At 34.5% G+C, this 26,307-nt stretch overlaps 1 protein-coding gene across 1 annotated transcript in view; it reads left to right on the top strand.

Moving 5' to 3' along the window:
- The window catches only part of LOC110112326 (protein DNA-DAMAGE INDUCIBLE 1), a 56,687-nt gene extending 33,221 nt beyond the window's left edge, over positions 1–23,466 (top strand). Inside the window, exons 10-15 of the mRNA XM_028695231.1 lie at positions 6,103–6,196; positions 12,630–12,722; positions 12,798–12,867; positions 13,026–13,099; positions 22,985–23,042; positions 23,210–23,466. Coding sequence (XP_028551064.1) covers positions 6,103–6,196; positions 12,630–12,722; positions 12,798–12,867; positions 13,026–13,099; positions 22,985–23,042; positions 23,210–23,451 — 631 coding nt within the window. The 3' untranslated portion in view covers positions 23,452–23,466. The remainder of the gene's footprint in view (positions 1–6,102; positions 6,197–12,629; positions 12,723–12,797; positions 12,868–13,025; positions 13,100–22,984; positions 23,043–23,209) is intronic.
- Positions 23,467–26,307: the final 2,841 nt, after the last annotated feature.

Here is a 26,307-nt window from a genome sequence, read left to right as displayed (position 1 = left end):
GATTAATTAATTTACAATGGGCTAGACCTTGGAAAAAGTTGGGAAAAATTCCCAATCGATGGCCATGAATCCTAGTAAAGTGACCTTTGGTAGTAGAAATGTACACTTCTTGAGATTGATGTACATATTTCTTGTGTGAATTGTGAAGTATAGACAAAATAAAGCTTAGGCAAATAAGGTGGTTAGTATAGGTTGTAGATGAAAAACAAATTTTTAGTGAAAGGTTGAACCACTTAAATTGGGGTCTTCATGAATATGAGTCTAAAGGATACAACTAACCATTTGTAGAGATGAAGATAGCTTTTCATTCATCAATAGGATGAATTCGTACTTAATGGTACATGCGCTTGAGGTCTATCTTTGAAAAGGCCATAACAAGATCAAGCATATCATCATGATGAGGAATATGAAATATATACTTGAAAATTATCTTTTTGTAGGTTTGCTATTTAGGCACGTCAGGGTTGCCCTTATGGGTAAGAAGTGTAGGGACTACACAAGGACTCAATTATATCTGATGAACTTATTATATAAGTGTTCACAGACTAGTTGCTTCAATTCAATTTACTCCTTAGGATTAATATGATATTGTTGACCACTAGCCCCACCTAATGCCGATTCACTCTCCAAAAGATGCAACAACTCACTAGACTACCAAACTACTCTCTCCCTCATAACTCCTGTAACACCCACTTACAAACAAGAAAAGCCCCCAAACTACTCTCTCCATCTCATTTGATTCACACGTAGAAACCTCCCTAGTGTTCTTGTCTTCCTCTATCATGCGTCCCCAGCTAGCCCGCTCCCTTAATCACAAGCAGAAGCTTGAATGAAGAAGCCCGCTCGACTTCGTCCCCCGTGTCAGCTCGCTCTTTCGCGTTCGACTCGAGCTCAATGTCCCGACTCCATCTCCCGCGGCATCCTGCTCATCCAAGCTTGATTCGAATCTGTCGTCCCGATCTCTTCCACCTGACCAACCCTCTCTCCCGCATCTCTTGCACCTGACCAACCCTCTCTCCCGCATGCGGAAGACCAGAACCTTGTGCTTGCACTCGTGCGCCTTCGACCCACACCCCTGCACGCTCGCGATCCCTGCTTCGTGCATACCTGTCCCGTGCGATTCATTCGACCCCAACAATTGCAACCCAAGCCGCACTCCTCACCCAGCCCAAATCTCCGACTTCCTAATCCGATCTGATATGCTGTTTAGGTCACTATAGCCATGACACCATACAAACAAAAAAAATTTAGGTCACTATAGCCCAAAAAGATAGCAGTTATAAATTTAATGTCCTGCTTGCTTAAACAAAAGGTATTGAAGACCCACTCCGTTGCATCTTAGATGCGACCGGGAGAAGAACCAAAGAAGACATGCGCCATTGTATCTTTGATCCGGTTAGGAGAAATGAACATATGAAGACCTTCTCAACCATCCTTTACAGTAAGGGGATGGTGGGAGGTTGTCGAAATTTGAATGATAAGGGACCCTCACACAATTAATTTGTCACTTTAAATGATTTAAAAAAAATGTTAAAAAAAAGTTATTTCAACTGATTTAAAAAAAAAAATAAAAAAAATATATGATAAAAGAAAGGTGGGAGAGTCAAAAGAGAAAATTTTAAACTGCTACATTAACAACGATTCTAAAAATAAACCTCTGAATCACTTAAGGTCTCAATCATTCTCCCCGGGAAGCAGTCCAGATTTACCCATGGTTGTTGATGAAGATATCAGAAGCACTAGGAAAGACGCTTGTAGGGTGGAACATTTCCCAATTTTCCAAAACTTACATAAAATTTTCAGAGTTCCCAACCTCGTGTGGTAATACTTCAAATGGATTAGCTTCACAGGATATTGGAATATTATCAGTTATGCCTGCAAAATTTGCATCTACAGTACCTTCTGATACTAAAGTGGGAAATTTATCGGATATCCAAAGATTCCATCAATTTCTAGGAGCACCTTTTTCCTTATCAAGCAGCACAGCTACAAATGAATTTGCATCTCAAGATACTTGCATATTAACTGTCATACCTAAAAAATTAGCATCGCCAGAGCCTCCTGATGCAAAACAAAGTCAACATTTTCCTATGAGCGTGAGTTCTTGTAATCAGAAGAAAAGGGCGATTGAAGGACTTGCAAAACACTAGCTATCTTGAAGTGCACTTTTCAAATCTGTATTTTGATGAATCCATAACTCAGTTTGCTCCTCCTCACAACATCAACATTCCTAAAAATATTGATCAAAGAGGTGAATACGCCTTTGAGGATAATGAGAAAGTGAAACTAGAGTTGCATAAAATCTAAAAATCAGGATATTTCCTTTCAATCTTCTGATATTTGCAATGAAATAGAGCTGCTTGTTTGGTACTTGCAAATATCCTTTGGAATTGCTGAGAACATATTTCTTGTTAAAGCCTCTTGATGCTGTCTTAAAAAATCTGTCATATATCAGGATATATGAAACTCAAGGCTCTTTTATGCTAGAGTGTCTGTCAAAAACTCCACAACTATTTAATTACTTTGTCATATGTTTGACAAGATAGAACCAGTCTAAACATCATTACTTATCGCTCAAACGGGTTCCAATTCATTCAATTGTTTATTCTACACAAGCAACCTTCAATGTCGTGATCATCCTATGCTCTATTTATTCAACTTGCTTAATCGATTTGCCTGACCAAGTCAACAACAAGAAATCCCAAGTATTGGAACTTTTGGGTTTTTTAAGAAGTGCTATTTTGTCCATCATTAATGGCTTCTCATGTGTGTCTAATAAAACTATCACTACTCTTTTAGTTCTGCATGTGCTCCGATCTTCATGTGAAGCTCCTAAAAGCAAGATCTGGGAATGCTTCGTGGATTAGTTAAAAGTATTCAAACACCCCGATAATGGTCGTGTTGAAAATGAATCTCAACCGGAGGGGACCTCTTATTTTTAAATGCTCTCCAACTTCTTACGAAAATACAAATATATTGAAAGTTGATTATAATGTTACCTCGATGATAGCCGTGTTGATTGAACTCAACCGGAGGGGGCCTTTCCTTTCAAAATAACTATGAACCTTAATGGAAATACAAATCTTTTAAAGTGATTGCAGAATCACTCTGATGATTGCCGCATTGAATGTAAATCTCAACCTGATGGGTTAATTCTCAAAGCATATTAAAATTTTAAAATCTAATATCTATCAAATTTTAAACTTTTAAATAAAAATTTAATCACAAAAACTTAAAGCTAAAATTCATCAACACTTCACAACAGTTTGATGATGATGATAAATTGGAGAATAACTTTAGCTCTCACAGAGTAGATGTCTTGTGCAATGTATTATTACAATTCATTTTCAGTTGATTAATGACCAGTAGGGACGTGGCACATTGCCCTTTGACCGGATGGTTTTGCTGCAAAATGACACAATTATATTGCGGTCACGGTCAAAGCTCGTATGTTCTCTAATGACTAAAAGCCCATTGAGTAATGAATTATAGGGTGTACTTTATCATATATAATGCCATATGTTAACTAATTTTGACTTAAATTCGTCATCTTACACAAACATCCACCCCTGATCTACAAGGTATTTCTTGAATGAAGCAACCCATGGTTATCGACAAGGTTTCTTTTGTCAGGTTGGGTTGACTACCTCTTTTGACTTAGTAGATCAGGGGTTATGACAACCCAGGACAACGGAACCATGATATCTTGATCGGGTCCATCATCATTTCCTCATCACCCGCTTTAAGTATATGGTGATAAATTTCAAATCTTAAACTCCAAAATTCAAAACCAAATTCAAATCTTAAAATTGTTGTTATTATACGTTAGGTAGTTATTGACCTATTTAACAATTAGCCTTAATCGAAAGTTCTCTCTCGTTATCGGGAGGAGTAATTAACGATAAGGGTGAAATCTCTGGTTAGTTCTTATCTAAAACCCAATTTGCCTTCTGAAAATTTACCTTGGAACATAAATCCACTAAGACTCCCCCCATCAACAGAAGAAGGCGCGGAGGTTGGGAAGCGAACTTTTGGAGCCCATAGGTAGCGTGTGAGATTGAAAAGTAGAGATATTGGGACGAAGTCAATATGATGTTGGAGATCTTACATGGGAGGTAACTTCAAAGGTAAGTTTTTAAAAGTAAGATCAAGGCCATCTCTAGCTAAGAGCATCAATGGGGGCTCCTCATTAGTATTAGAAGATTACTTGAAAGCTAGCAAAACAAAAATTCAAACTCTTGATAATCTTGTACAAATTCAAGCTCCTGGGACTAAATTTGCTCTTGCATTTTGCTAGTCTTAGTATGTTTTTGGTCGAAGGAGGTGCAGAGCTGAGAGGGTTATTGGGATTTGCTGATTGTAAGAGGGAATATGTACCTACATTGTGCTAGTCTCAATGTGTTTTTTGTTCAAATAAGAAGGTGAAGACTAAGGTTCGTGGGCTTTGAGGGCAGTAGATGAATTTTTCTTTTCTTGATGTTTAAAGATATAGATGTTATGATACTATTAGTGTTTAACATTAAAATCATAAAGATTGGGTTGACACAATATGATGTGTGCTATATCGATGACTAACAAATCACATTAAATATTGACACAATAGCTACCTAGTTGAATGAGCACATGACAGTATGAGAGGTCTAATTAATCTAGGGGACTTGAGTATGACTGGATGTGGGTTAAGTGTGAGCTTAACCGAAGGCAAGGTCACCTTGGTAATATTTTTTATTTTACTACCTCCTTCTATGATTGAACAGAAATGTTTGCTATAATAGGTTGCACAGGTATTAAAGATGGAGGTATTCAGTCTTTAGCAATAGGATTGTTAAAACATCTCATGATCAACAGATTATCATGATTGCCAATGGATGAGATCCTCATTAAATTTATGATCATGATTCTCAACATCGTCACAAGAAATGTCCTTAGGATATCTAACAACTCAATGTGTGTTAATGTCAAGGATTGAGTGTGACATTGACGAGTGATGTCGCATTTTTGGCAATTATAAGTCAGATTAATAGCTTGGTGGGGATAATAGCTTTGGGATTAATGGAGTGCTGTTATGGCTATGCATATATTTATGGGCAATGCTTCTATGTCGGTTGAGTTTTAACACTACAATAAAATGACTTATTTTTTACAAAGAAAGTTTGTTGGTAGACCATATTTTTGTCAAGTCTTAGGTAGAAATCTATTTGGCAGTAATTACCCAGCTGAAAATGGATTCCCATGTCAAGAAATCTACTATAAAAAGGCATTCCAATGGATCAAATCGCTTGCAGCTATTGATAGTGTTGCTCTTCGATTTCTATTTGTACTTTCCAGTGGCTTTCATTGCTCGGTGACTATGTCGTAAGAGACTTTTTGTGGCTATATTGTCGGAGGTTTTCGATACAACATCTGACAGTTATTACTAGTGAATTTGTTGCAGGTAATTTTCAACTGATATTTCGCTTCTTAGTTGATTTATTGTTGGAAATTTCATCCATACCCTAAAGATAATTTTAATTTTATTGCAACAAAGGCAACCTACACAATTATAAATACAATTGATTTTAATATAAACAAAATAAGGACATGATTATGAATCAGATAAAATTTCATTTTGAAAAAAATATGAACTTAGTACAAATTATTCATTTTTACACTCCTCTGCTCTATTTCGCTCCTTTCTTCTATCTTGCTCTCGTGTTTCACTTTAGTAGCATACTGGCTGATTGTTTCTCATTGAAATTTAAGAACTTTTACTCCATTTTTGTTGAGTTCAATTTGAGGATTTGTTCTATCTAATGCCAGTTCATATTCTATACCACTTATTTTTGTCACTATCAAGTATCTAGGCTAAGTTATGCTTAATGAGAGTTCTTTTTTGCTCATTTTAAATGAGAATTTCCAGCAGAAGGCCATCAATAATCCTTGAATTTTAAACGAGTTATAATTTACTTGAGCAACTTTGTTCATTTTGACAACTTAAAGTAGATCAGAACTTTGTTCAAAACAAATTTCTTGCTCATGCAGTATTGCCAAGTTTTCCAGTCTTTTACTGCACAAAAATATACTCATAGGCTCTTCCTAAGTTGTATTCTATTGCATGCCCAGGTTGTTAAGACTCTTGGATCAGCGGTACAGGGGAGTTGCGGTTGGGGTTGGCCAATCAGAAATTCTTGGCCGCATACATGTTGCTCCAATCAAGGCATGATTATAATTTGTTTCAACTTTGAAATTTTATCCTACATTGTTTGAAGAACGTTTCACAATGGGCTTCTTCGACCTTTGGCTCTTTGTTTGTCATTACGAATCAAATTAGTTGTCTGCATTAATCAAATAATAACTTTATCATGGTCAGTATGTTTTTTATTTGATGCATATATGAATTCAACTGAAGGTGCTTACCCATCACCATACTGTTGTGCGAATGAACAAGGCCTTTCTTTAATAAAAAATATGGTTATCTATCAGTTTCAGTCTTCTTTTTCATCTCTATGCTCCACTGTTGCATTCTATTCTATATTTCGTGTAATTATCCTTCCCTTCACTTCAGTTTATGCCTTATTCTATGTAGTTTCTACTTTCTACATTCCTCTAACATAATAACCTTATATTTAAGTTCAACATAATTCCATATCTGTATTTCACCTACTCATCATGCTTTATACTGAAGTTATCGACAATTCCAATTGTGCATATTTTACCAACCCATCATCCTTTCCAAAACCTGCCACCCACATATAACTATTTTTTATGTCAATAGTCCAATTTGTCCTTCAAAAGGAAGTTTACACGTGAATTTGTTGACACATTTTTTGTGCCGACTCAACTCGGGTCGAGTCGAATCACACCCGATTGGTTTTGATTGAACTCGATTAACTCAATTGAATCTCGTTGAACCCAAATTGACTCAAATTGGACCCAAATTGAGTCCAATTAAACTCAATTAAACCCAGAATAAATCAAATCAAATCAATTTGAGTCAAATTACATAAAATTAACTTGATCGAATTTAATCAGTTTGAATCGATTCAAATCAATTCAAATTGAGCTCGATTTGAACTCAAATCGAGCCCAATATCTCAATTTGAATTCAAATAGACTTTCCAAATCAAGCAATTGCATCTAATGGCTGAGATCCCCTTGGAATTCGAAGCCTGTATCATTGCTTTTTTAGTCAAATTGCGTAATCTCCTTGAGTGGATACAGACGGCTATAACAGAGTATTGAGCGGTGTATTGAGAGGTCTCTCGTTTTCTTCTATACGAAAAAAAATCGAGAGAGAAAGAGGGCCTGCGGGGGAGTCTTATGTGCGTCCAAACTGAGAACAAGGAGACGAGAGAGGGAGAGAGCTTCGTGTGTGGGTTGTCTTCCATACGAGTGGGTGAGAGAGCTGCTTCTCTCGCTACGCGTCCGACCTGGGAAGGGAAGTCGAGCGGCGGTCCTTAATTGAGAGGTTGCAGCCTGTTGTGCGTGCGTCCAATCCAAACGAACAGGGGAAGAGCAAGAGAGGTGCTCCTGTGCGCACTGCTGGTAGTTAATTGAGCAGGATCATACACGCCTCTGCATGCGACCGAAGGAGATGATCATCTTCATGCTTATGGACCGAGCCGAACCGAGCACAGAAGCGAGGTGGTTGAGCAGCTCGTGTGTTTCTTGAACTGAAATCCAGAGGTTGAGGCCTCTCGTGTGTAACCTTGGCTGATATGAGTACGGAGTTTGTCTATTGGAATTTTGTGCATGCTTTCCTCCCTCCGATGACCATATCAACGACTCTAGGCTACTGTATTCGATCTCTAAATACAAAACCCATAGAAAGTTGTCACTGTGCACTTCCTTGTTCCAAAATCAAGAGTAAGGAGCTGTTACAGTTCCTTATGTCCTGAATCAGTGAAGGAAGAGGCATCTCCTTCATCCACCAACTCATGAACTCGTGCCAGCGGAAGCGACGTTTGAAAACATTCAAACAACGAGCTTGTTCTCCATTCTTCAATTTATCTCGTCTTTTCAGGGTGAGAGCAAGTAGGCTAGAGTCGGACCCTTGTTTCAGTGAGGTAAAATTCCTAACTTAGCAAAACCCCTAGGTTTCTAAGCCTTATGGATGTGGTTGACGCTCCCAAGCCATTAGGTCCTTATAAATCCCACATTTTATTTTCTAATGCCCACAATAAATCCTATATTTGATGTCTTCGCTGCAAAACAGTGGAAATCCGACGATTTCCACTGTTTTCTCTCATGTGAGAGCCCAAGGAGGATGCGGTGCATGTGGGGTTGTTGGATCAATGTTCATTAACCTCCCATTGCGTGTGTTCGTACTCATATTGTGCCCAATATTGTTACCTACAAACAAACCCTAGGTTAGATGTTGTTTAATTTCAAATCAAATGTTGGCTTGTATGGCTTGTATGTTCTCCAAATATTGCAAGTTACATATTTTCCTACCCAATGCTTGTGTTATGACAAAATTGATATAAGTTGTAGGAGTTTGCATTTGGTAAGGTTGGCGGATTCTCTAAAACTTTGTTGAAAGCTCAAAAATGTGTTTGATTGATTTAAAAGATCATTAAATCATTGTAGGGTTTCTTACAAGTTTCAAAGGCTTGTGTTGCAAAGCCTACAACGAATCAAATTGATCAAATACAAGTTTGGTGTTTTACAAAGTTTGTAACAATCACGATATGGTAGAATTTTTAAATTTGAGAAATCACTCAGTATATTCTTAGGATTGTTAGATTATGCCAAAATTGATCTCCAAAGCTTGCTTAAAGATTATCTAAATGATCACTACTAAAATTCAAAACATTCAAAATCAAAATAGGGAGCTCTCTTTCAAGTGTCATTTTCCCTCATGTGTGGCATTTTGAGCCTTTCCAAGGCTCCAAATATCCTATTACATGAATCATTGAACCTTAGGAGCTTAAAACCAAATCTTAGACGATCTATCTCATCTGTTGAAACACCAAATCCACAAAAAATCATCCTTCCCTCTTTTATGCATGATGATTTAAAGTCTCCCAAGACTTCAAATACATCATAACATGAATCATTGGATTTTAGGACCAAATCCTAAGTTGTCAGTCCCATTTGTTGATACAAAATAAACAAATGATCATTCCTCTAGACATGAATCAAATCCTAGTCTTCTCTATATGCTTAGCACCAAATCAAGTAAATGACTACCTCTCTTTGAACACCAAAGGTTTAAAGAGTGATAATTAATTTGCAACTCTAAGTTGCATATTCCTCTTCTATTTTCTATAAAGTTAAAAAAAATGTAAAAAATCTCCTCATTGTTCTTAGCCCGAAAGTCATAGGAAATCTTTCAATTTCTTTGTTTAGTGTCCTTTCTAAACTCATATAAAAGTTCCCAGATGACTTTTGGAGAGCTTAGGAGAACATTAACAAACTTTAGGGATCAAACTTAAGCCCAACCAACTCACCTATTGAGCCAAAATCAATTGGTGCCATCAAACATAAACATAAGATTCAAAATGCTAGCTCCTTTCATTTGCTTAGCCCAAATTAAGCAAATGAATCATTCTTTTTGAATGTGAAAATTCAAAGAGACCCTCTTGATTTGTAGCCCCAAAGCTATAAATCTTCTATCATTTCTATGAACTCCAAAAGTCCTAGAAAATTTCTCAACTCCTTTTCCATAAAGCTATGAGTTAAATTTTCTTCTCATTAGCTTCAAAGTTGAAGTGAACTCTCCAACCTTTAGTATAAAAGTTTTAAGTTGGATATCCTCTTTCCCAATGTTAGCCCAAAAGCTATAGGCTTCATTCCCTTCTCCTTAGCTTCAAAAGCTAAAGAGAGCTTTCCAACACCTTAGCCCAAAGGCTATAGGTCTCCTATCATTTTCCCTCATCCTCAAAGTTGTAGGGAATTTCCTTCATCCCTTAGCTTTGAAGTGAACATTTCTTTCCTTTGGCCTCAAAGCCAAAATCCTTCTATTTGATCTCTAATTAAGTAGATGATTCCTCTACTTAGACCCAAATTTAAAGTATCCTATCACTTGAGAAAGTAAGTGACATCTCCTTCTCATGACATTTAAAATGTAAACCTTTAGATGTTCCCTATGTGTCTCAATATGTTGAAATTTATTTTATCCAATTATTTGAATTTCATGAAGTTCTAAGCCAAACTCTTAGGCATGTTCACTTAACTCTATTAGGTAAACATCTCCCTCTTATCCAAGCATTAATAGAACACTAAAAAAAATCTAAAAATCATTTAGTTTCCTTTTGATACAATGATAAGTCATTTCAACCCCAAAGGTGGAATGCCTGTATCATTGGATCTTAAGATTTCATAAGCAATATGCTTTCCTCAAAGCAAGAAGTGATTGCTCTATGGGTTCTTCACAACCCTCCTAAATATGAAACATTAAAAATCAAATAATAATTTTAAGTCACAAACAACATAAGTTGAAACCACCTATGGATTAAAATTAAGCATCTCCATTCTATAATAAAATAAGACACCATTTGTAGTGTGACATACCACACAGCTAGCACACACTTAGGTGCACATTTCTTAGGCATGCTAGGATTATGATTTTTCTTTTCTGTGCATGTGGCTATGTTTTGGTGTGATGCCTATTAGATTGTCTATGTTGTGGGCACTTGCCCTTAAATGACTAGGATAGAGATTTTTTTTTTTGCAGGCGACCATGTCCAAAAAGGGGTTAAATAAATCATAAGCAAACTCCTAAGGAGGTATGGCCATTATGATAGAAATAGGGCTTGACTCTTTAAGTACCAGACAACTCTTAAGATTTTTTCTTTCTTTCATATTAAATGCTTCCTAAACCCTCCTGTTTTATTGGTTTTAGTATTTTTATTTTTTAAAATGTATTTGATAGACGTAGAAAGTATTGGAAGCTTGTGGGATACAATTACATGAGAGATGAACCAAAAGGATGAATCCCGTAGGTGAAGCCTTGGATGCATCTAAAAGCCAAAGCTTAAAGACCCACAGTTGAGTCAGTAAAAAAATGTTACTCGATTGTATAAGACAGACAACTCAGCTACCACGCATAATTGTAATAATTTGGACAATACTTTACTTGCATGTTGGTTGATTTTATATATGTACACATATGATTGTTTTGTTTACTGAGTGTGCATTAGAAATGTATGCTTTTTCCTAAGTTTGTTTATTTATTTATTTTGCTTGGAGGTGGCCTGGACATGTGTTGTACGATATGCTCTTAGGATAAAATTAAGATTTCTACCAATTAAAAGATCTAAATAGAAAAAATTAACCATAAGATAACTTGTATTTTTTTATTAAAATTGCATGACTAACTCAAATAAGCCACATTTTCAATTAAAAAATTAAAATAATCATACATATGTCTCATGCAGAATGCTCTCACATAAGTACTAGATAAAATAATCTGCATTTAATAAATTAGCATCTACATACCTTTCATGGTAAGACATATTGGCCCAAAAACTAAGTTGTAAGCCCTATGTTCTAAATCAAAATAACATCACCTATCTTGCATATGTATTGAGATCAAACCTCATGCTTTTAAAAATATTTTTGGTGGATTAGCTGGCGGCCCTTTCCAGGCAAGATTGTAAGTCTAGAGGTCGGGTTGACTTAGCCTCAAGTGATGTGTAGGTTTGAAAATCAACTTCATTCCGTTAGATTTAGGTTCGAGGTATTATCTCTCTGTAGTCCTCACCTTAGATCTAGGTTCTGAGGCTGATGTTGACTCCAGTCGACTTATAAGCCCTCACAGTCTGGGCATTTCCTTCGACTTGAGTTGTTGGAAAATATGCCCCAACTTTCTAAATCAAGTTGTTCAATTCAAACAAAAATCTAATTTCAAAATATAAAGCCCAACATAGGATATTTTGAGCACTTATGAGTTTCTCATCATGTGCTTCTACATTTTCCTCCCTTTGGCTTTCATTCCTAAAATCTGATTTAAAGTTGATCACATCTCCCTTGAAATTTTTGAAGACCAAATCTTTGAACAAGAAATTCTTAAAATCAATAGCAAAAGTATTAGCCAATGTTTTAATGGCTATAAATAAATCACTAGTTTAATCAAAAGTGTTCTTAAGTAACAAATGCTTGAGATATAATTAACCATAGTGCCCCTATGGGGCATCCGTACCTCGGAATAAAATAAACTCTATTCAATCAAATGCTGAATAGGGGAAAATCTCTGTTAAAATATAAAATTGTGAGTTTTATGATTAAGTCCATAGCGAAATAATATTTTAATCATTCGGGATAATAAATATTTTTTATGCCGTGCTCGATCATAAAATAACTCAATCTATTAAGGATGAATGATAAAGTTTCACCAACAGAATTAAGCATGCCTAATAGGTTAACCTACTCTAGCTTCTTTTGTATTGGAACTCATTTCACTGCTACATTTGAACAGTATGCCTTTTTGTCAAAATTGTTTTATTGAAAGCTACTTAATGACATTAGCAATATCAGCTTCCTAATTCGATTTTACAAATGCTGTAGATTTTATTTACTTTCTGGTATATAGATGTCTTAATTTACTCTTCTGTGCATTCGATATTACATCATTCATATGAGCAGGGCAACTTTTGAACTTTTTTTCGAGACAACTTCATCCTATGTTGCTGGTAATGTTTTGGCAGATTGGTCATTTGTTTTTCCCGTGTTCATTCACTGTGTTGGATGCTCCCAACATGGAGTTTCTGTTTGGTCTTGACATGCTAAGAAAGCATCAGGTAACTATTTGACATGCATGATTTCTGATACTTTTTCCCTTCTTGTAAATTGATAATAATTTCATGACTCTGCAGTGTATAATTGATCTGAAGGAGAATGTCTTAAGACTGGGTGGTGGAGAGGTTTCTGTGCCATTCCTACAAGGTTGATAACTATTTTCTTAGGATTAATTTTCAGTGGAATAGGTTTCTTTTTGTATCATATTTTATCTCTCATATATGCATTAATTGCTGAAACCTAATTATTTTTCTGACATCATGATTAATGTTACATTAAATTCTATTTTTTTAATATTTTTGTAGAGAAAGATATCCCTTCACATATTCTTGATGAAGAAAGACTGAAACAGGCTTCTCTTGGGATGGGAATTAATCCAGTTGAGCTTTGTTCTTCCTCATCAGGGGCATTCGATTTTTCTTAATGTTATTCCTTTCCTATTTCTTGTGTTTTTATGCAATTCATAATAGTTTTTGAAACCACAATATCGTTTAATGGTAAGTTCAGCATTTTGAGCAAGTTCCTTGCCCAAAAGTCAAATCAAGAACGGAAACTGGTTCAGGTAAGGTTTTGGTTTCACTTTATTAATTAGATTAGTGCATGGAAAGACAATACACAGGTATGTATTACACATTATATCCTTGATTTTTAATGATATTCATAGAGATCTTTACTTTTGAGTTTTGTCTGACTGTGACCATCCTTTTAAAACATAATTTTGAGATGCAAGCTAAGAGTCACGTGCGTTGCATGCAGATCAGTAAATTAAATTTAAATTTAAAATATGTTATCAAATATTGGTTTTTCTATTGAGTGGTCCATTGGATGAAAAACACATTCAACAACAAACAACAACAACAACGTCAAGCCTTTATCCCACTATGTGGGGCCGGCTACATGAATCATTTTTGTCCGTTGTGTCTTTTTAAGATTTAAATTCTCATTTAAATATAATAAAGAAACCATTTCTAATATTTTCTAACCAAGTATTTTTAGGTCAACCTCTACCTTTCTTAACATAAGTCAAATCTAATACATCTACTTTCCTAACCGGGTCATCGGAAGGCCATCATTTTATCTGACCAAACCATCTAAGGTGACTCTCTCTAATCTCATCTTCCATTGCAGCTACTCCCACCTTTTCACGTATATGCTCATTCCGTATCCTGTCTCTAAGAGTAAAACCACTCATCCACCTGAGCATCCTCATCTCTGCAACACTTAATTTAATATTATGCTTTTCTTTTAATGGCCAACATTCTGTACCATAAATCATTGTAGGTATAACCACCATCTTATAGAATTTTCCCTTAAGTTTGAGAGGGACTTTTTTTATCACACAACAAGCCTGATGCATTCATCCATTTCAACCATCCAACTTGAATTATACTAATAATATCCCCATCTATTTCACCATCACTCCAAACATTAGATCCAAGATATTGAAAACGTGTACTCTAATTAATGACTTGATCACCCAAAGTCACAATTCCGTCACTAGATTTATTATCACTAAAATTATACTCAATATATTCAGTTTTAGATCTACTCAAATGAAAGCCTTTAGACTCTAAGGTTGGCCTCCATAATTAAAGTTTACCTTCAACTCCCTCTCTAGTCTTATCAACAAGAACAATATCATCAGCAAAAAGCATACAACAAGGTATAACCTCTTGCAAATGTCTAGTGAGAACATCCATAACTAAAGCAAAAAGTATGAGCTTAAAGCCGATCCTTGATGTAATCCAACTGAAATAGGAAAATACTTGGTCAAACCATCTTGTGTACGTTTGAACACAAGTAACAAATCCTGCATAGTAGACCTACTCGGCATGAATCAGAATTGATTTTGAGAAACATTAGTATCACGCTGCAACCTATACTCCATAATTCTCTCTCATAATTTTAAAGTATGACACATTAACTTAATTCCTCTATAATTCGCACAATTCTGTGCATCACCTCTATTCTTTACAATAGGAATCAGCGCACTCATTCTCTACTTATCTGACATATTTTGTCTTCAAAATAATATTAGAAAGTTTAGTGAGCCAAGAAATTCCTTCATCTCCTAAGCATTTCCTCACCTTTATTGGAGTATCATTAGGTCCAGTAGCTTTTTTCACACTTCATTTTTTTTAAAGCTTCTCTAACTTTAGTTTTGCTAATATGCCGATTAAAAAAAAATCTTTATTTTCATTTAGGGTGTTAAGGTCATTAAAGTCAATCGCATTCTCATAATTTTCATTGAAAAGTTTAAAAAAATATCCTATCCACCTTTGCTGAATTTTTTTTCTAATAAAAGCACTTTTTGATTTTCATCCTTAATACACTTCACTTGAACTAAATCGTTAGTATTCTTATCTCTTTGTTTGGCTAACTTATACATGTATCTTTCACCCTTGCTTGTATCTAATTTATTATATAAATCATTACGAGCTAATATTTTTTCATCGCGTATTGTTTTCTTAGACTCCTTATGAGCCTCTTCATATATTTTTTTAATTATCAGAATTTTTACATCTAAATCAATTTTTATAACAAATTTTCTTATTTTTTTATCTTTTCTTGCATATTTTGATTCCATCCCCAACTATTTTTACTATCAGGAACTTTTTTCTTTGATACTTCAATCATATCTTTTGCAACATTCTTAATATTATTAACTATTTTTTTTCATATAACATTAGTTTCCTCATGCACAAACAAAATCTTAAGATCTAGTATCTTACTCTTAAAAATATTTTTGTTAATAATTTTTAAAAGCCCCCATCTAATCCTAGAACAACGTTTTATTTTATTTTTTATTTTCTGCCTCTTCATCTTAAAGTCCAAAACTAATAAGTGATGTTGGGTACATAAACTTTCACTAGGAATAATTTTACAATCTTTGCAATCTAAACGATCTAATTTTCTTATGAGAAAATAATCAATTTTAGTTTCAATATATCCATTCTTATAAGGGTTGAGATGCTCATCTCTTTTCTTAAATAAGGTATTAATAATTATAAAATTATAAGCTAAAGAAAAATCTAATATGATCTTATCACTTTCATTAGTCGCTCCAAATTCATAGCCATCATGAATATTTTTAAAATCATCTACCTCTCTACCAACATGTCCATTTAAATCTACTCCAATAAATTATTTCTCTTCGAGAAAGATCTTTTGTATTAATTCTTTTAAGTTATTCTAAAATTTTTAATTTTGAACACATATTCAAACCTACTTAGAAACATAAGCACTTGTAATATTAATAATCTTAATATCAACAATAATTTTTAAAGCTATAATTTTATCTCAATTTGTATTAATTTTTACAACATTATCCTTTAAACTCTTATCTATAATCACACATACACTATTTCTAGTATGGCTCTTACCAGACTCTTATAGTTTAAATCATAAACTATCATTCTCCTTAGCCTCTCCAATCCATTTAGTTTCCTAAATGTATAGAATATTTATCTTTCTATGAATCATAATATCTATTAATTCTATTAATTTACCTATAAGAGAATCTATATTCCAAGTTTCTATCTTAATTTTAGTTTCATGGACTAGCTTTTTTGCCCACGTTTGTTTATGATGTGAGAACTCTTGCGTATTTAACAGTGCACTTGGGCGTTGGTGCAGACGTGTAGTGACCATTGTACAGTTGTCACGATATTCAGGTTATACTGCATATCGCTTTCAGGAAACATCCTAGCATTAACATAATGTATTAAAAGATTTATGTTATGATTATTCGATAAGTTTTACGTTGGCTGTCGACTACCTAATGCAACTCTCCACTTTTCTCATATAGGACTTAGGACTTAACAACGATAGTGTTGAAAAGCACATTGTATAACCATTTTATTTTATTCTATAAATGACCTCAATTAGATCAAAGTAATTCTACCTCAATCAATATAAATCAATAGAGTTACTAATTTTTACACACTTATAGTTTTAACTTCATGAAATTGATTAGATGGATAGTACTAAAACAATGTAAGCCTTTTAATATATTTCCCATGTTTATTCTAGAATGATAATTTCCCCCTAAATATTTTTGGAATAGTAATAAGTTTCATAGGATTGATTAAATAAAAACTTTTTTATTTCTATGTTGACCCCAATATGTGTTTGAAAAGCAAACATGATTGAATGTTATGATAATGATAGAGAACAATTATAAATTCATGAGAAATATGCACATAATGTGTAAAATAGTCACATGATTTTCAAAATGGTTAATTTTGATGAGTACAAAATGTTGAAAAGGTTCATAAAGTCCTATGCATCAAGTAGAGATTCCATGTGGGGAGAGGACAGAAAATTCACTTTCAAGAGACAAGAAAATTCTCGGAAGAGTTTGCACATGCACTTATAATTATTATGATAGTATCAAATAAAAATATAAAAATAATATATGTAAAAACATTATAATTAAAATAAAAATAGAAACATAAAATTAGAATAATTAGAATAGTAATAAACAAATAAATATATGAAAAACATATATAATAAAAAATATCTCATTAAATTGACTTCTCTGATAGGAAACACTTGGAGATCTCAAGTATTTCCTATCAATCCTCAGAAAACTGCGCGAATTCTCCACAAAATCCACAAAAAATCACGAAAATAGTAGAGAATTTGTATTATTTGATGAAATAGAAATGGAAAATAGCAAGATACAGTTGATCCTCAATTCGAGAGGAGGATCAATCTCCCAAATCTCTAAACGCCACTAGAGCCCAAAAAAATCTAAATCTAAGATATCTCAAATTTCAACCAAATTCAAGATGCCCTAACCTTAAGAAAACATACTATTTAATACATAAAAATCAAAAGGAAATCCCTAAACAGTCCCTACATTCAAATTTCCCTTCTAACTCTCTCAAAAATCCGTCCTAAACAACCTATGCATGCCCGGGCGTGCGTTCGATGCATACAGGAGGCGGAAATGTCCATCTCTATTCGCGTAAGCCGGTCTTGTCGGACTGGCTGGACCGGTCTAACAATACTCCCCTCCCAAAGATCCACCTTGTCCTCAAGGTGAAAAGACGACACCCTCCTCCATTCTTTCTTCATCACAAACAGTAAGAACCTGAAGAGTTCAGTCCTTACACCTGTGCTCCAACGTATACCTCTCATCACATCTGAAATAGATCCCCTTCGCCCTCTTCTCTTGAAATTGTTTATGTGAGCTTCTTAAAGTTGTCCTAAGGTTTTTCTTTGGCAGTCTTCTCCATCAAATTCTCCCTAAGAGTACCCGGTGTTGGCTCCTTGCTTGCCAAAAAGGTGGTGTCCATCATGTACGAGCCTCTTGAACTGCTGACTCCTGCTCCTTTTTCTAGATGCCTCTGATCCTCTACCAATTGAGCTAGCTCCATAGACTCTCCCAAGTCCTGATGTCTCATCACTCTAATTGCTGCGCAGATCTTTGGTTTCAGTCCCTTCATAAAGTTTCCCTCCAGCACAGTCTTTGGAAGCCGATCCAATCGACTGACAATGTACTCAAATTGCTCACGGTACTCCATCACTATCCCCTTCTGCATGAAAGCGAAGAACTTCTTGTAGAAGTCCCCTTCTCTGTTGGTTTGAAAACGTTCCAACAAGCAATCCTTAAACTCCCTCCAGGTCCTTATTGGTCACCTCGTATCCCTCCATTGGTACCATGCTAAAGCTTTCCCTTCCAAGAACATCTCGGTTGCCATTACTCTCCCCACCTCCGTCAACAAGTTGACGGTAAAGTACATTTCCAACTTGTAGATCCATCCATGAGCATCCTCTCCCTCAAAAATAGACATATTCAGCTTCCTCATCCTCAGATCGCCTCTGTTCCCTCTGTTGCCTTCTTAATTTCTTCTTCAAGAGCATGGTTCCCCCCAAGTGTCTCAATCATCCCTTCTACATTCATAACCAAGCCTTTCATCAAATTCCCACCTCCTTTCAAATTAAGCACCCTTTGTATCATAACAAACCCTCCCCTTTCAGATGCAGTCCCCCTTTGGTCGTAATTACCACTTTCCCTTCTAAATTCCGCCCCTCTCCTCTCCAAATCATCACATCTTCGTTCTTGCTCCACCTCCTCACACTTCTCTCCATATCCCCTACCCGGCTCCCCCATAGGAACATGCTCATGGGGAGGCATTCTTTCTTTTCCCTTTTAATTCTCCACCTCTTGATATTCTTTTCGCCTTATTGGATTAGAGTTTTCGCCGCTTCCTAGGTTACCAGAGGCTTCACTTGCCTCTGAAGATGTCGTTTTGGATTGGCCCTCGAGCAACTTCTTCATCATCTCCCCAAGACTGAAAAAATTCCCATTCATCTTCTCGTGGATGGCTGAAATTTGACTTTTGACATATGAAAGTTGAGTGTGGAGATATGAAATTTTAGTTTTCAATTGTCTGTTCTCCCCTTCCAATAATTCTACCTTTTTTCCCTACCATTGGTACTCAGATCTAGGCTCCAAACGACAAAAACGGAAAAAGCAGTTTCTAGCCTTCAAATAGTAAAAAACAGCGGCTCGGTGAGTGAAACGTAGTAGAAATTGGCGAGGAGACTTCGATTTCTGGCCAGGAAATTGCTCTGATACCAATTTGAAAGGAAACATTTGAAGATCTCAAATGAAACCCAACGATCTTGACAAAATCAGCGAGAATACTCAACAAGCAGTGGAAAATTCAAAGAAAAACAACCCACTTTATTGAGAAAAATCAATTAACTGAAGAAAAAGCAAACAAGATACAAGTGATCCTCAATTTGAGAGGAGGATCACTCTCGATTCTCTAGACGTCTCTAGAGACCAAAAGAAACCTAAACCCAAGAGATCTCAAATTTAGCCAAATTCAAGATGCCCTAACCCTAGGAAAACAAACTATTTAATGCATACAAATCAAAAGGAAATCCCTACACAGTCCCTACATTCAAATTTCCCTCCTAACTACCCAAAAAAATCCTTCCTAAATATCACACGCATGCCCGGGCGTGCGTTCGACATGTATAGGAGGCGGAATGTCCACCTTTGTCGCGTAAGCCGGTCCCGTCGAACCGGCTGGACTGGTCTAACATTCTCACATGTGTAAACCCTCTTCTACATGATGTTTCTCTTCTCCAAAATTGCATACACCACTCAACATCCACCAGCAGCAGCAGCTTGCTGTCTCTAAAATCCTCCCTACATTTCTGCATAGGTATATAGAGTGACCTCGCCGCTTGCATAACACCTGCAAGCGTAACACCTGCAAGCGACTTTCTTGATGCGATTGCGAAACTCTATTATATTATTTTGTTCTTTCTTGTGTAGGGAACTCCAAAACACCCCTACATGCATTTCTTGGCGTGTTGGACATGGAGATAACTTATCCAATTGCCCTTGCACCACTTATACACCTTTTTTTGATGCACTGTAAGACAAATATCAACCATATTGACCATCATACATCCATATCTCCGTGTGGTGGGTAGGCCTGCCATACTTTCCAATTCCTCTATATGGAGGTGATGCGGAAGCATTACTTAAATCCAATTGAAGATAAACTAACACAATTTTGTGACTAATAAAGCATAATAACAGCTGAAAAGTATGGATAAAAAAGACGAAACTGAGATTATAGATTCTTAAAAATGTTATACAAGTCACATTAATAGAAAAAAAAAAGAGTTGCATGGTTTATGGCTAAATGTCAATGAATGCGAGCATAATTGTCTTTTCTTCTCCTTGAATACTTTGGACTTGAAATGAGACACAAAAAATGACATACAAGGTGACCCCATTTAGTCTTGTGGCTTCTTCCCAGTAGGACATGCCTAAGCGCATCGAAATGAAGAAAGTATATGAGCAAAATGAACTACTCATTAGAACTTCTACTTCGAGTGCTCACAAATAAACTTGCCGGTGAACTCATAAATGAAAAAAAAAAAAAAAGCCTGCAACTGCATTTTGAAAAGTGTTCATAAAAAAGCATGCAAGTAAGCAAAATGTAATCATATTTGCACAATGGAGAAGCCTCGTAGGCATTCCAATAACATTGTAGTTGCCAACAAAGATGGGGGTTTGAACCCTTTATATAACCAAAAAGGTATTTCCATGACATATCATCCATATGCATCTTTCCTGATGCAGTGTGTTAACCCCTTATTGTTTAAGTTTATATTTTTATTTCGATGATCACAAGTATAATTTGATATGAGCTAATACTACTAATTAAGATTAGTACAAGTATGAGCCAATATCTTTTAAGTGGATGTTGAAATGATACACCAAGAGTATATAGATATTTTGAAGTACATTCATGACTCAAAACAATTCAGTGGTTCAATTAGCTTGAGTTAACCCAAATGAAATTAAGAACAAGGTTCAAGGTGCAAAATTATTTTATTTGTTTTTGGAATCATGCATTATTGTATTTTCAAGTGTTCATGATGCAAGATGACTAGCACACATAAAATTATAATTGAAAATTAATTAAAGCAAACATTAAACAAAATTTAGAATATTAGGATTGATTGTATTTTACGATTATACTTGATTTCATGTAAAATAAGCTAAATAGAATTGTTAATTTTAAAACATAAAATGATTGATGAAAACTAATACTAGGATCATTTTTTATTATATAGGACTGTATGGTCCTTCTTAATTCATAAATATATTAACGTGATCAATTTATATTAATTGAGATTATTTAAATTTGAAACTAATTGTATTTTATGGTGGTCATCATACTATATGATACTTTTATTATATCATTAAATCTACATATTTAATTTATATTAATTGAGATCAATTTTTTAATTAATCATACTGTACAATGCATATCTTTTTGTATGATCTATTTTCTATTTTAAAACTAATTAACCACATGATTATATCAACAGCTAGTATGATCTGGATTGGACTAATCGTTTCCTTTGATTTGGATGTTATATTATGATCGACCAGTAATAATTTGTGTTATGTAAACATTAGTAGGAGTTGAAATATATAATAAATAAAGGCTATTCAGATATATTATATAATGAAACCCTAAATGAAAAGCACGAAAGATAGAGACTTCGTAACACTTGAGAAACCCTTGAGAGAGTATCTAGAGAGAACAAAGTGAATCCCACACCAATGGTCATCCTCCTTAACACCTTATGACCCCTCACATTTGTACAATTGGTTTTAAGAACCCGTTTTAATTGTTTTTGAGAGAGAGATCTTAGATCTCAAAAGTTATCTTGTAAGAACTTGATTACCTAGAAGATTATGCTAGGAGTGCCTGGCTTCTTGCTTTTAATTGAAGTGATGTAGGATTTCTCCATTCCCATGAAGGGTAGAGGCTTCCTTACCTTGTGGTGATGAAGGAGAGGATAGTTGAATAAATCGCGAGGACTCTTTGAGTGGATGTAGGTTCATTGCCCACCGAAACATGACAAATCAATTTGCACTCTCTTTTCTATATTTCTGCTTTTCAAAATTTTTACGCACTGAAATCTCTTATTAAAACGACTTGCCATACTTTGAACGATTGATTGCATGTGATAGATGATTTGAGAAAACATCTTGAGAAAAATGTATTGATCGCTTCATAAAAATCATAGCATGCAGTGGCACTTGGGTCTTGAATTGATTGTTATGTATGTGCCATTTCAGTTTTTGTGATAATCCTTTTAACTTTTCCTAACTCCTTGCTGGAATTTTTTCACTTGTTCGCAGACTAATCTCCAAGAGTGAACATATTTTTGTTGGTTTTCTATATTGTAACAAGTTTATATATTTCTTGTGTATCTATCTACCTTTTTGTTATGAGCATTTGATAGTTTTATTGGACTATGATAATTAGTCATGATTAAACAACAATTTTCATAGTAGGTGTTTTTTTTTTACTTGAGATATTTTTGAAATTGAGAAAAATGTTAAAATGGTCCTTTGCATACTTTGAATAAGATTATTTTAGTCACAACTATCTAATGTGTTCAATTGAATCTCTTGCATTCTCATATAAGATTCAAAATAATCTCTCTTTTAAAGTATTTTTGAATCGGATTTGAGAAATCAAGGGAATATTTTGGATGAGATTTGAGAGGCAATGAACAAAACTGGACACATTATGTAGTTTGGGTTCAAAACAGCTGCCCTCCATAAATAATTCAGGGATCAGTTTGGCATTTTTTTCTCTTATAAAATTTAATATGCTGCACAATATATTTGTTCTTTTTAAATTCTCCTTGTCCAACCTGTCCAAATCATAATTCTTATGTCTTGCATTTCCTAAATTGAAAGGGAACATCCGAGGTTCGAGAAAACACTGCTGGTGTATCTACAAGAACCGGAAGTTCTGGTTAGTGTTCAAAGTTGCATTTAAATTCATTTCTTGCTGTTCACTGACCAATAAGAATTACGTGCCTGACTGTATGATATTTATTGAACACTTATTAAGTTTCTTTAATTCTAGGATTGCAGAAAAATGTTAGTTTAACGTATTCTTTGTTTTCACTGTATTCTCAGGCACACCACAAACTAGTCGTGCTCTGGTAAATTCTCCACCTATTATATTCTGGTTTAGCTTAGATTTTAATCAATTTTGCATAATGATTTTCTTTGAATCTAGTTATGATTATTTTCTTGACTGTTCATCATGGATGGAACATGTATTTAACTATTTCAATGCAAATTCATGCATGGATCATCCTTTTCATATCTTGCTTAGCTTTATTTTTTCAGGGGATCCTACCCGAACTTTGTATTAAATCAGTCCGACTTACAGAAAGTTTTGCTGCATATTATATCTTTTCCTGCATGTTTTTTTTTTGGATCATTCTTCTTTTGTCATTTTCTTGTTCTATTGAAATCGATGCTCTTTATCATTACAGGGAGCTTCATGGTTTATATATTTACTTCTCATATAGAAACTCTCAATTGAAATGTGTGAACAAATATGGAGCATCTTTTTATTCATACTTTTATCTTCAACACTCAAATGGTGCATACTACAACAATAACATCAAGCCTTTATCCCACTACGTTGGGTTAGCTACATGAATCTTTTTTCTCCATTGTGTCATGTTAAAAGATAAGTTCTTATTTAAATTTAATAAAAAAAATGTTATTTCTAATATGAGAAAAGAATTAAAATGGTCTCTCAACTCTTTAGGCATGATCAAAATGGTCTTCAATTATCTTGAGGGACCATTTTGGTCTCTCAACTCTTTAAAATAAGATCATTTTGATCTCAACATCTAAAATAATGGATGTTCGACTTAATTGTGTTAAAATTAGGAGTATTTTAATAATTTTAATTAAACTATTTAATAAGAAAATTTAAAAGTATTTTTAGTTATACTATTTAATAAGAAAAATTAATAGTATTTTTAGTTTTATTTTATAATTTTCAAGTAACAATTTATTGGATAACCATATATTTAAATTATAGTTTTTATAAAAATATAGTTAAATATTCATTTTAGTCACAAATATTTTTACCAATTATAATTTATAAAATTTGACTTAAATTTTTAAAATTATAACTAAAAATAATATTAATTAAAATTATAACTAAAAATAATATTAATTTTTCTTATTAAACAAATGATAAATTTTTTTTAAATTATAATTATATGAAAATTATATCTAATAAATATTTTAATTAAAAAAATTACTAAAGTACCCCTAACAACACCATGAATTGCAACATCCATTATTTTGGATGTTTGGACCAAAATAATCATATTTTAAAGAGTTGAGGGACCAAAATGATCCCTCAAGATAGTTGGAACCATTTTAATCCTTCCAAAAAAGTTGGAGGACCATTTTAGTCCTTTTCTCTTTCTAGTATTTTCTAACCAAGTCTTTTTAGGTCTGACCTTGCCTTTCTTATCATAGGCCAAATCCAATACATCTACTCTCCTAGTCGGGTCATTGGAAGCCCGGCATTTTATATGTCCAAACCATCTAAGGCGACTCTTTCTAATCTTATCTGCCACTGGAGCTACTCCAACCCTTTCACGCACATACTCATTTCACATTTTGTCTCTATGAGTGAAGCCACTCATCCACTTGAGCAATCACATCTCTGTAGCACTTAACTCTATGCTTCTCTTTTAATGACCAACATTTGCACCATAAAGCATTACAGATCTTACCACGATCTTATAGAATTTTCCTTTAAGTTTATGGATATTTTTCTATCACACAATAATCACACAATAGACCCGATACATTCCTCAACTTCAACCATCCAACTTGAATTCTACTAATAATATCCCCATCTATTTCACCATCATTTTGAAGAATAGACTCAAGAAATGTAAAATATGTACTCTTATTAATGACTTGAGTGCCCAAAGTCATAATCCTCCGACTAGAACTATTGCTACTAAAATTATACTCCATGTTGCACATTTAAAAAAAAAAAACAATCAACTTCTATTTACAAGAATCCCAAATCCAACTTGCATTGTCTAGAATATCGACACCTTTATGTAATCCACAAGCCATCTGATGGGATTGCATGTGAAGATGATAGTGACGACATAATTTCATGAAAAATCAACTCAAAATGTTTAATTTACGTGAAATTCATCACACTATCAATATTGTTGAGACCATGGCTGGTGATGCCAACGAAGACTTCAATCATGCATAAACAAGAAATCAAATGCAACAAAAATGGCGTTAAATGGATGTAACTTCACAAAAAATTGACTCATAATACCCTGTTTGCATAAAAAAATTGCTTGTATATCTGCCTTTTTCACCAACTTGACCTTCTCGATGTGCTTGAAATGTTGAAACTATCTGTGAATTCTTTTTTGTCATATGGCATGTAAGTTTGTGGTTGAGAATTAGTGGGGAACGTGTATGCATTTTCTCATATACGCAAACTCCACTCATCTCAAGTGATCTATTTGAGTTGAAATTAGGTTCAAATTGACTTGACTCCATTGGAAAGTTAGATTTCAATGAAAATAAATATGATCAGACTGTTGATTCAATTCTACTTGAGATGGGCTCAATGCAAATTGGGGATAGATCCAAGGTCCATGAATCTTGAGGATGAAAGTGATAGGAAGTGCTTGTAGAAATTTAGGAAAAGCCTTGGCTGAAATCTGATTTTAGCAATTTCTGAAAAACCAACAAGAAAACCATCAAAAGAACACACAAGAATACTTTTTTATTAAAAGTTTTATGAAAGAAAATACAAGATACAATTGGATCTTCAATTGGAGAGGAAGATCCAGCTCTCCCAAATCTCTAGATGCCGATAGAGCTCAAAACCTAAGAGAGAGCTTAAATTTCAGCCAAATTCAAGATGTCCTAACCCTAGCAAAACATAGTACTTAATACATAAAATTCAAAAGAAAATCCTTAAACAACCCCAACTTTGTAATTTTCCTCCTAACTCTCCTATAAAATCCTTCCTAAACAGCTATGTTAGCCTTGGCAATTTGATCGGCGCATACAAGAGGCGGAGAAGTTCCGCCTGTTGCGCATGAGCCATTACCATATGGACTGGTTGGACCAGTCTAACAATACTCCCCTCTCAAAGACCCACCTCATCCGCAAGGTGGAAAGATGACACCCTCCTCCATTCCCTCTTCATCACA

Source organism: Dendrobium catenatum, unplaced genomic scaffold, assembly GCF_001605985.2.
Source record: "Dendrobium catenatum unplaced genomic scaffold, ASM160598v2 fragScaff_scaffold_621, whole genome shotgun sequence".
Classification (NCBI taxonomy): Eukaryota; Viridiplantae; Streptophyta; class Magnoliopsida; order Asparagales; family Orchidaceae; genus Dendrobium; species Dendrobium catenatum.
This window is presented reverse-complemented; position numbering and strand designations above follow the sequence as displayed.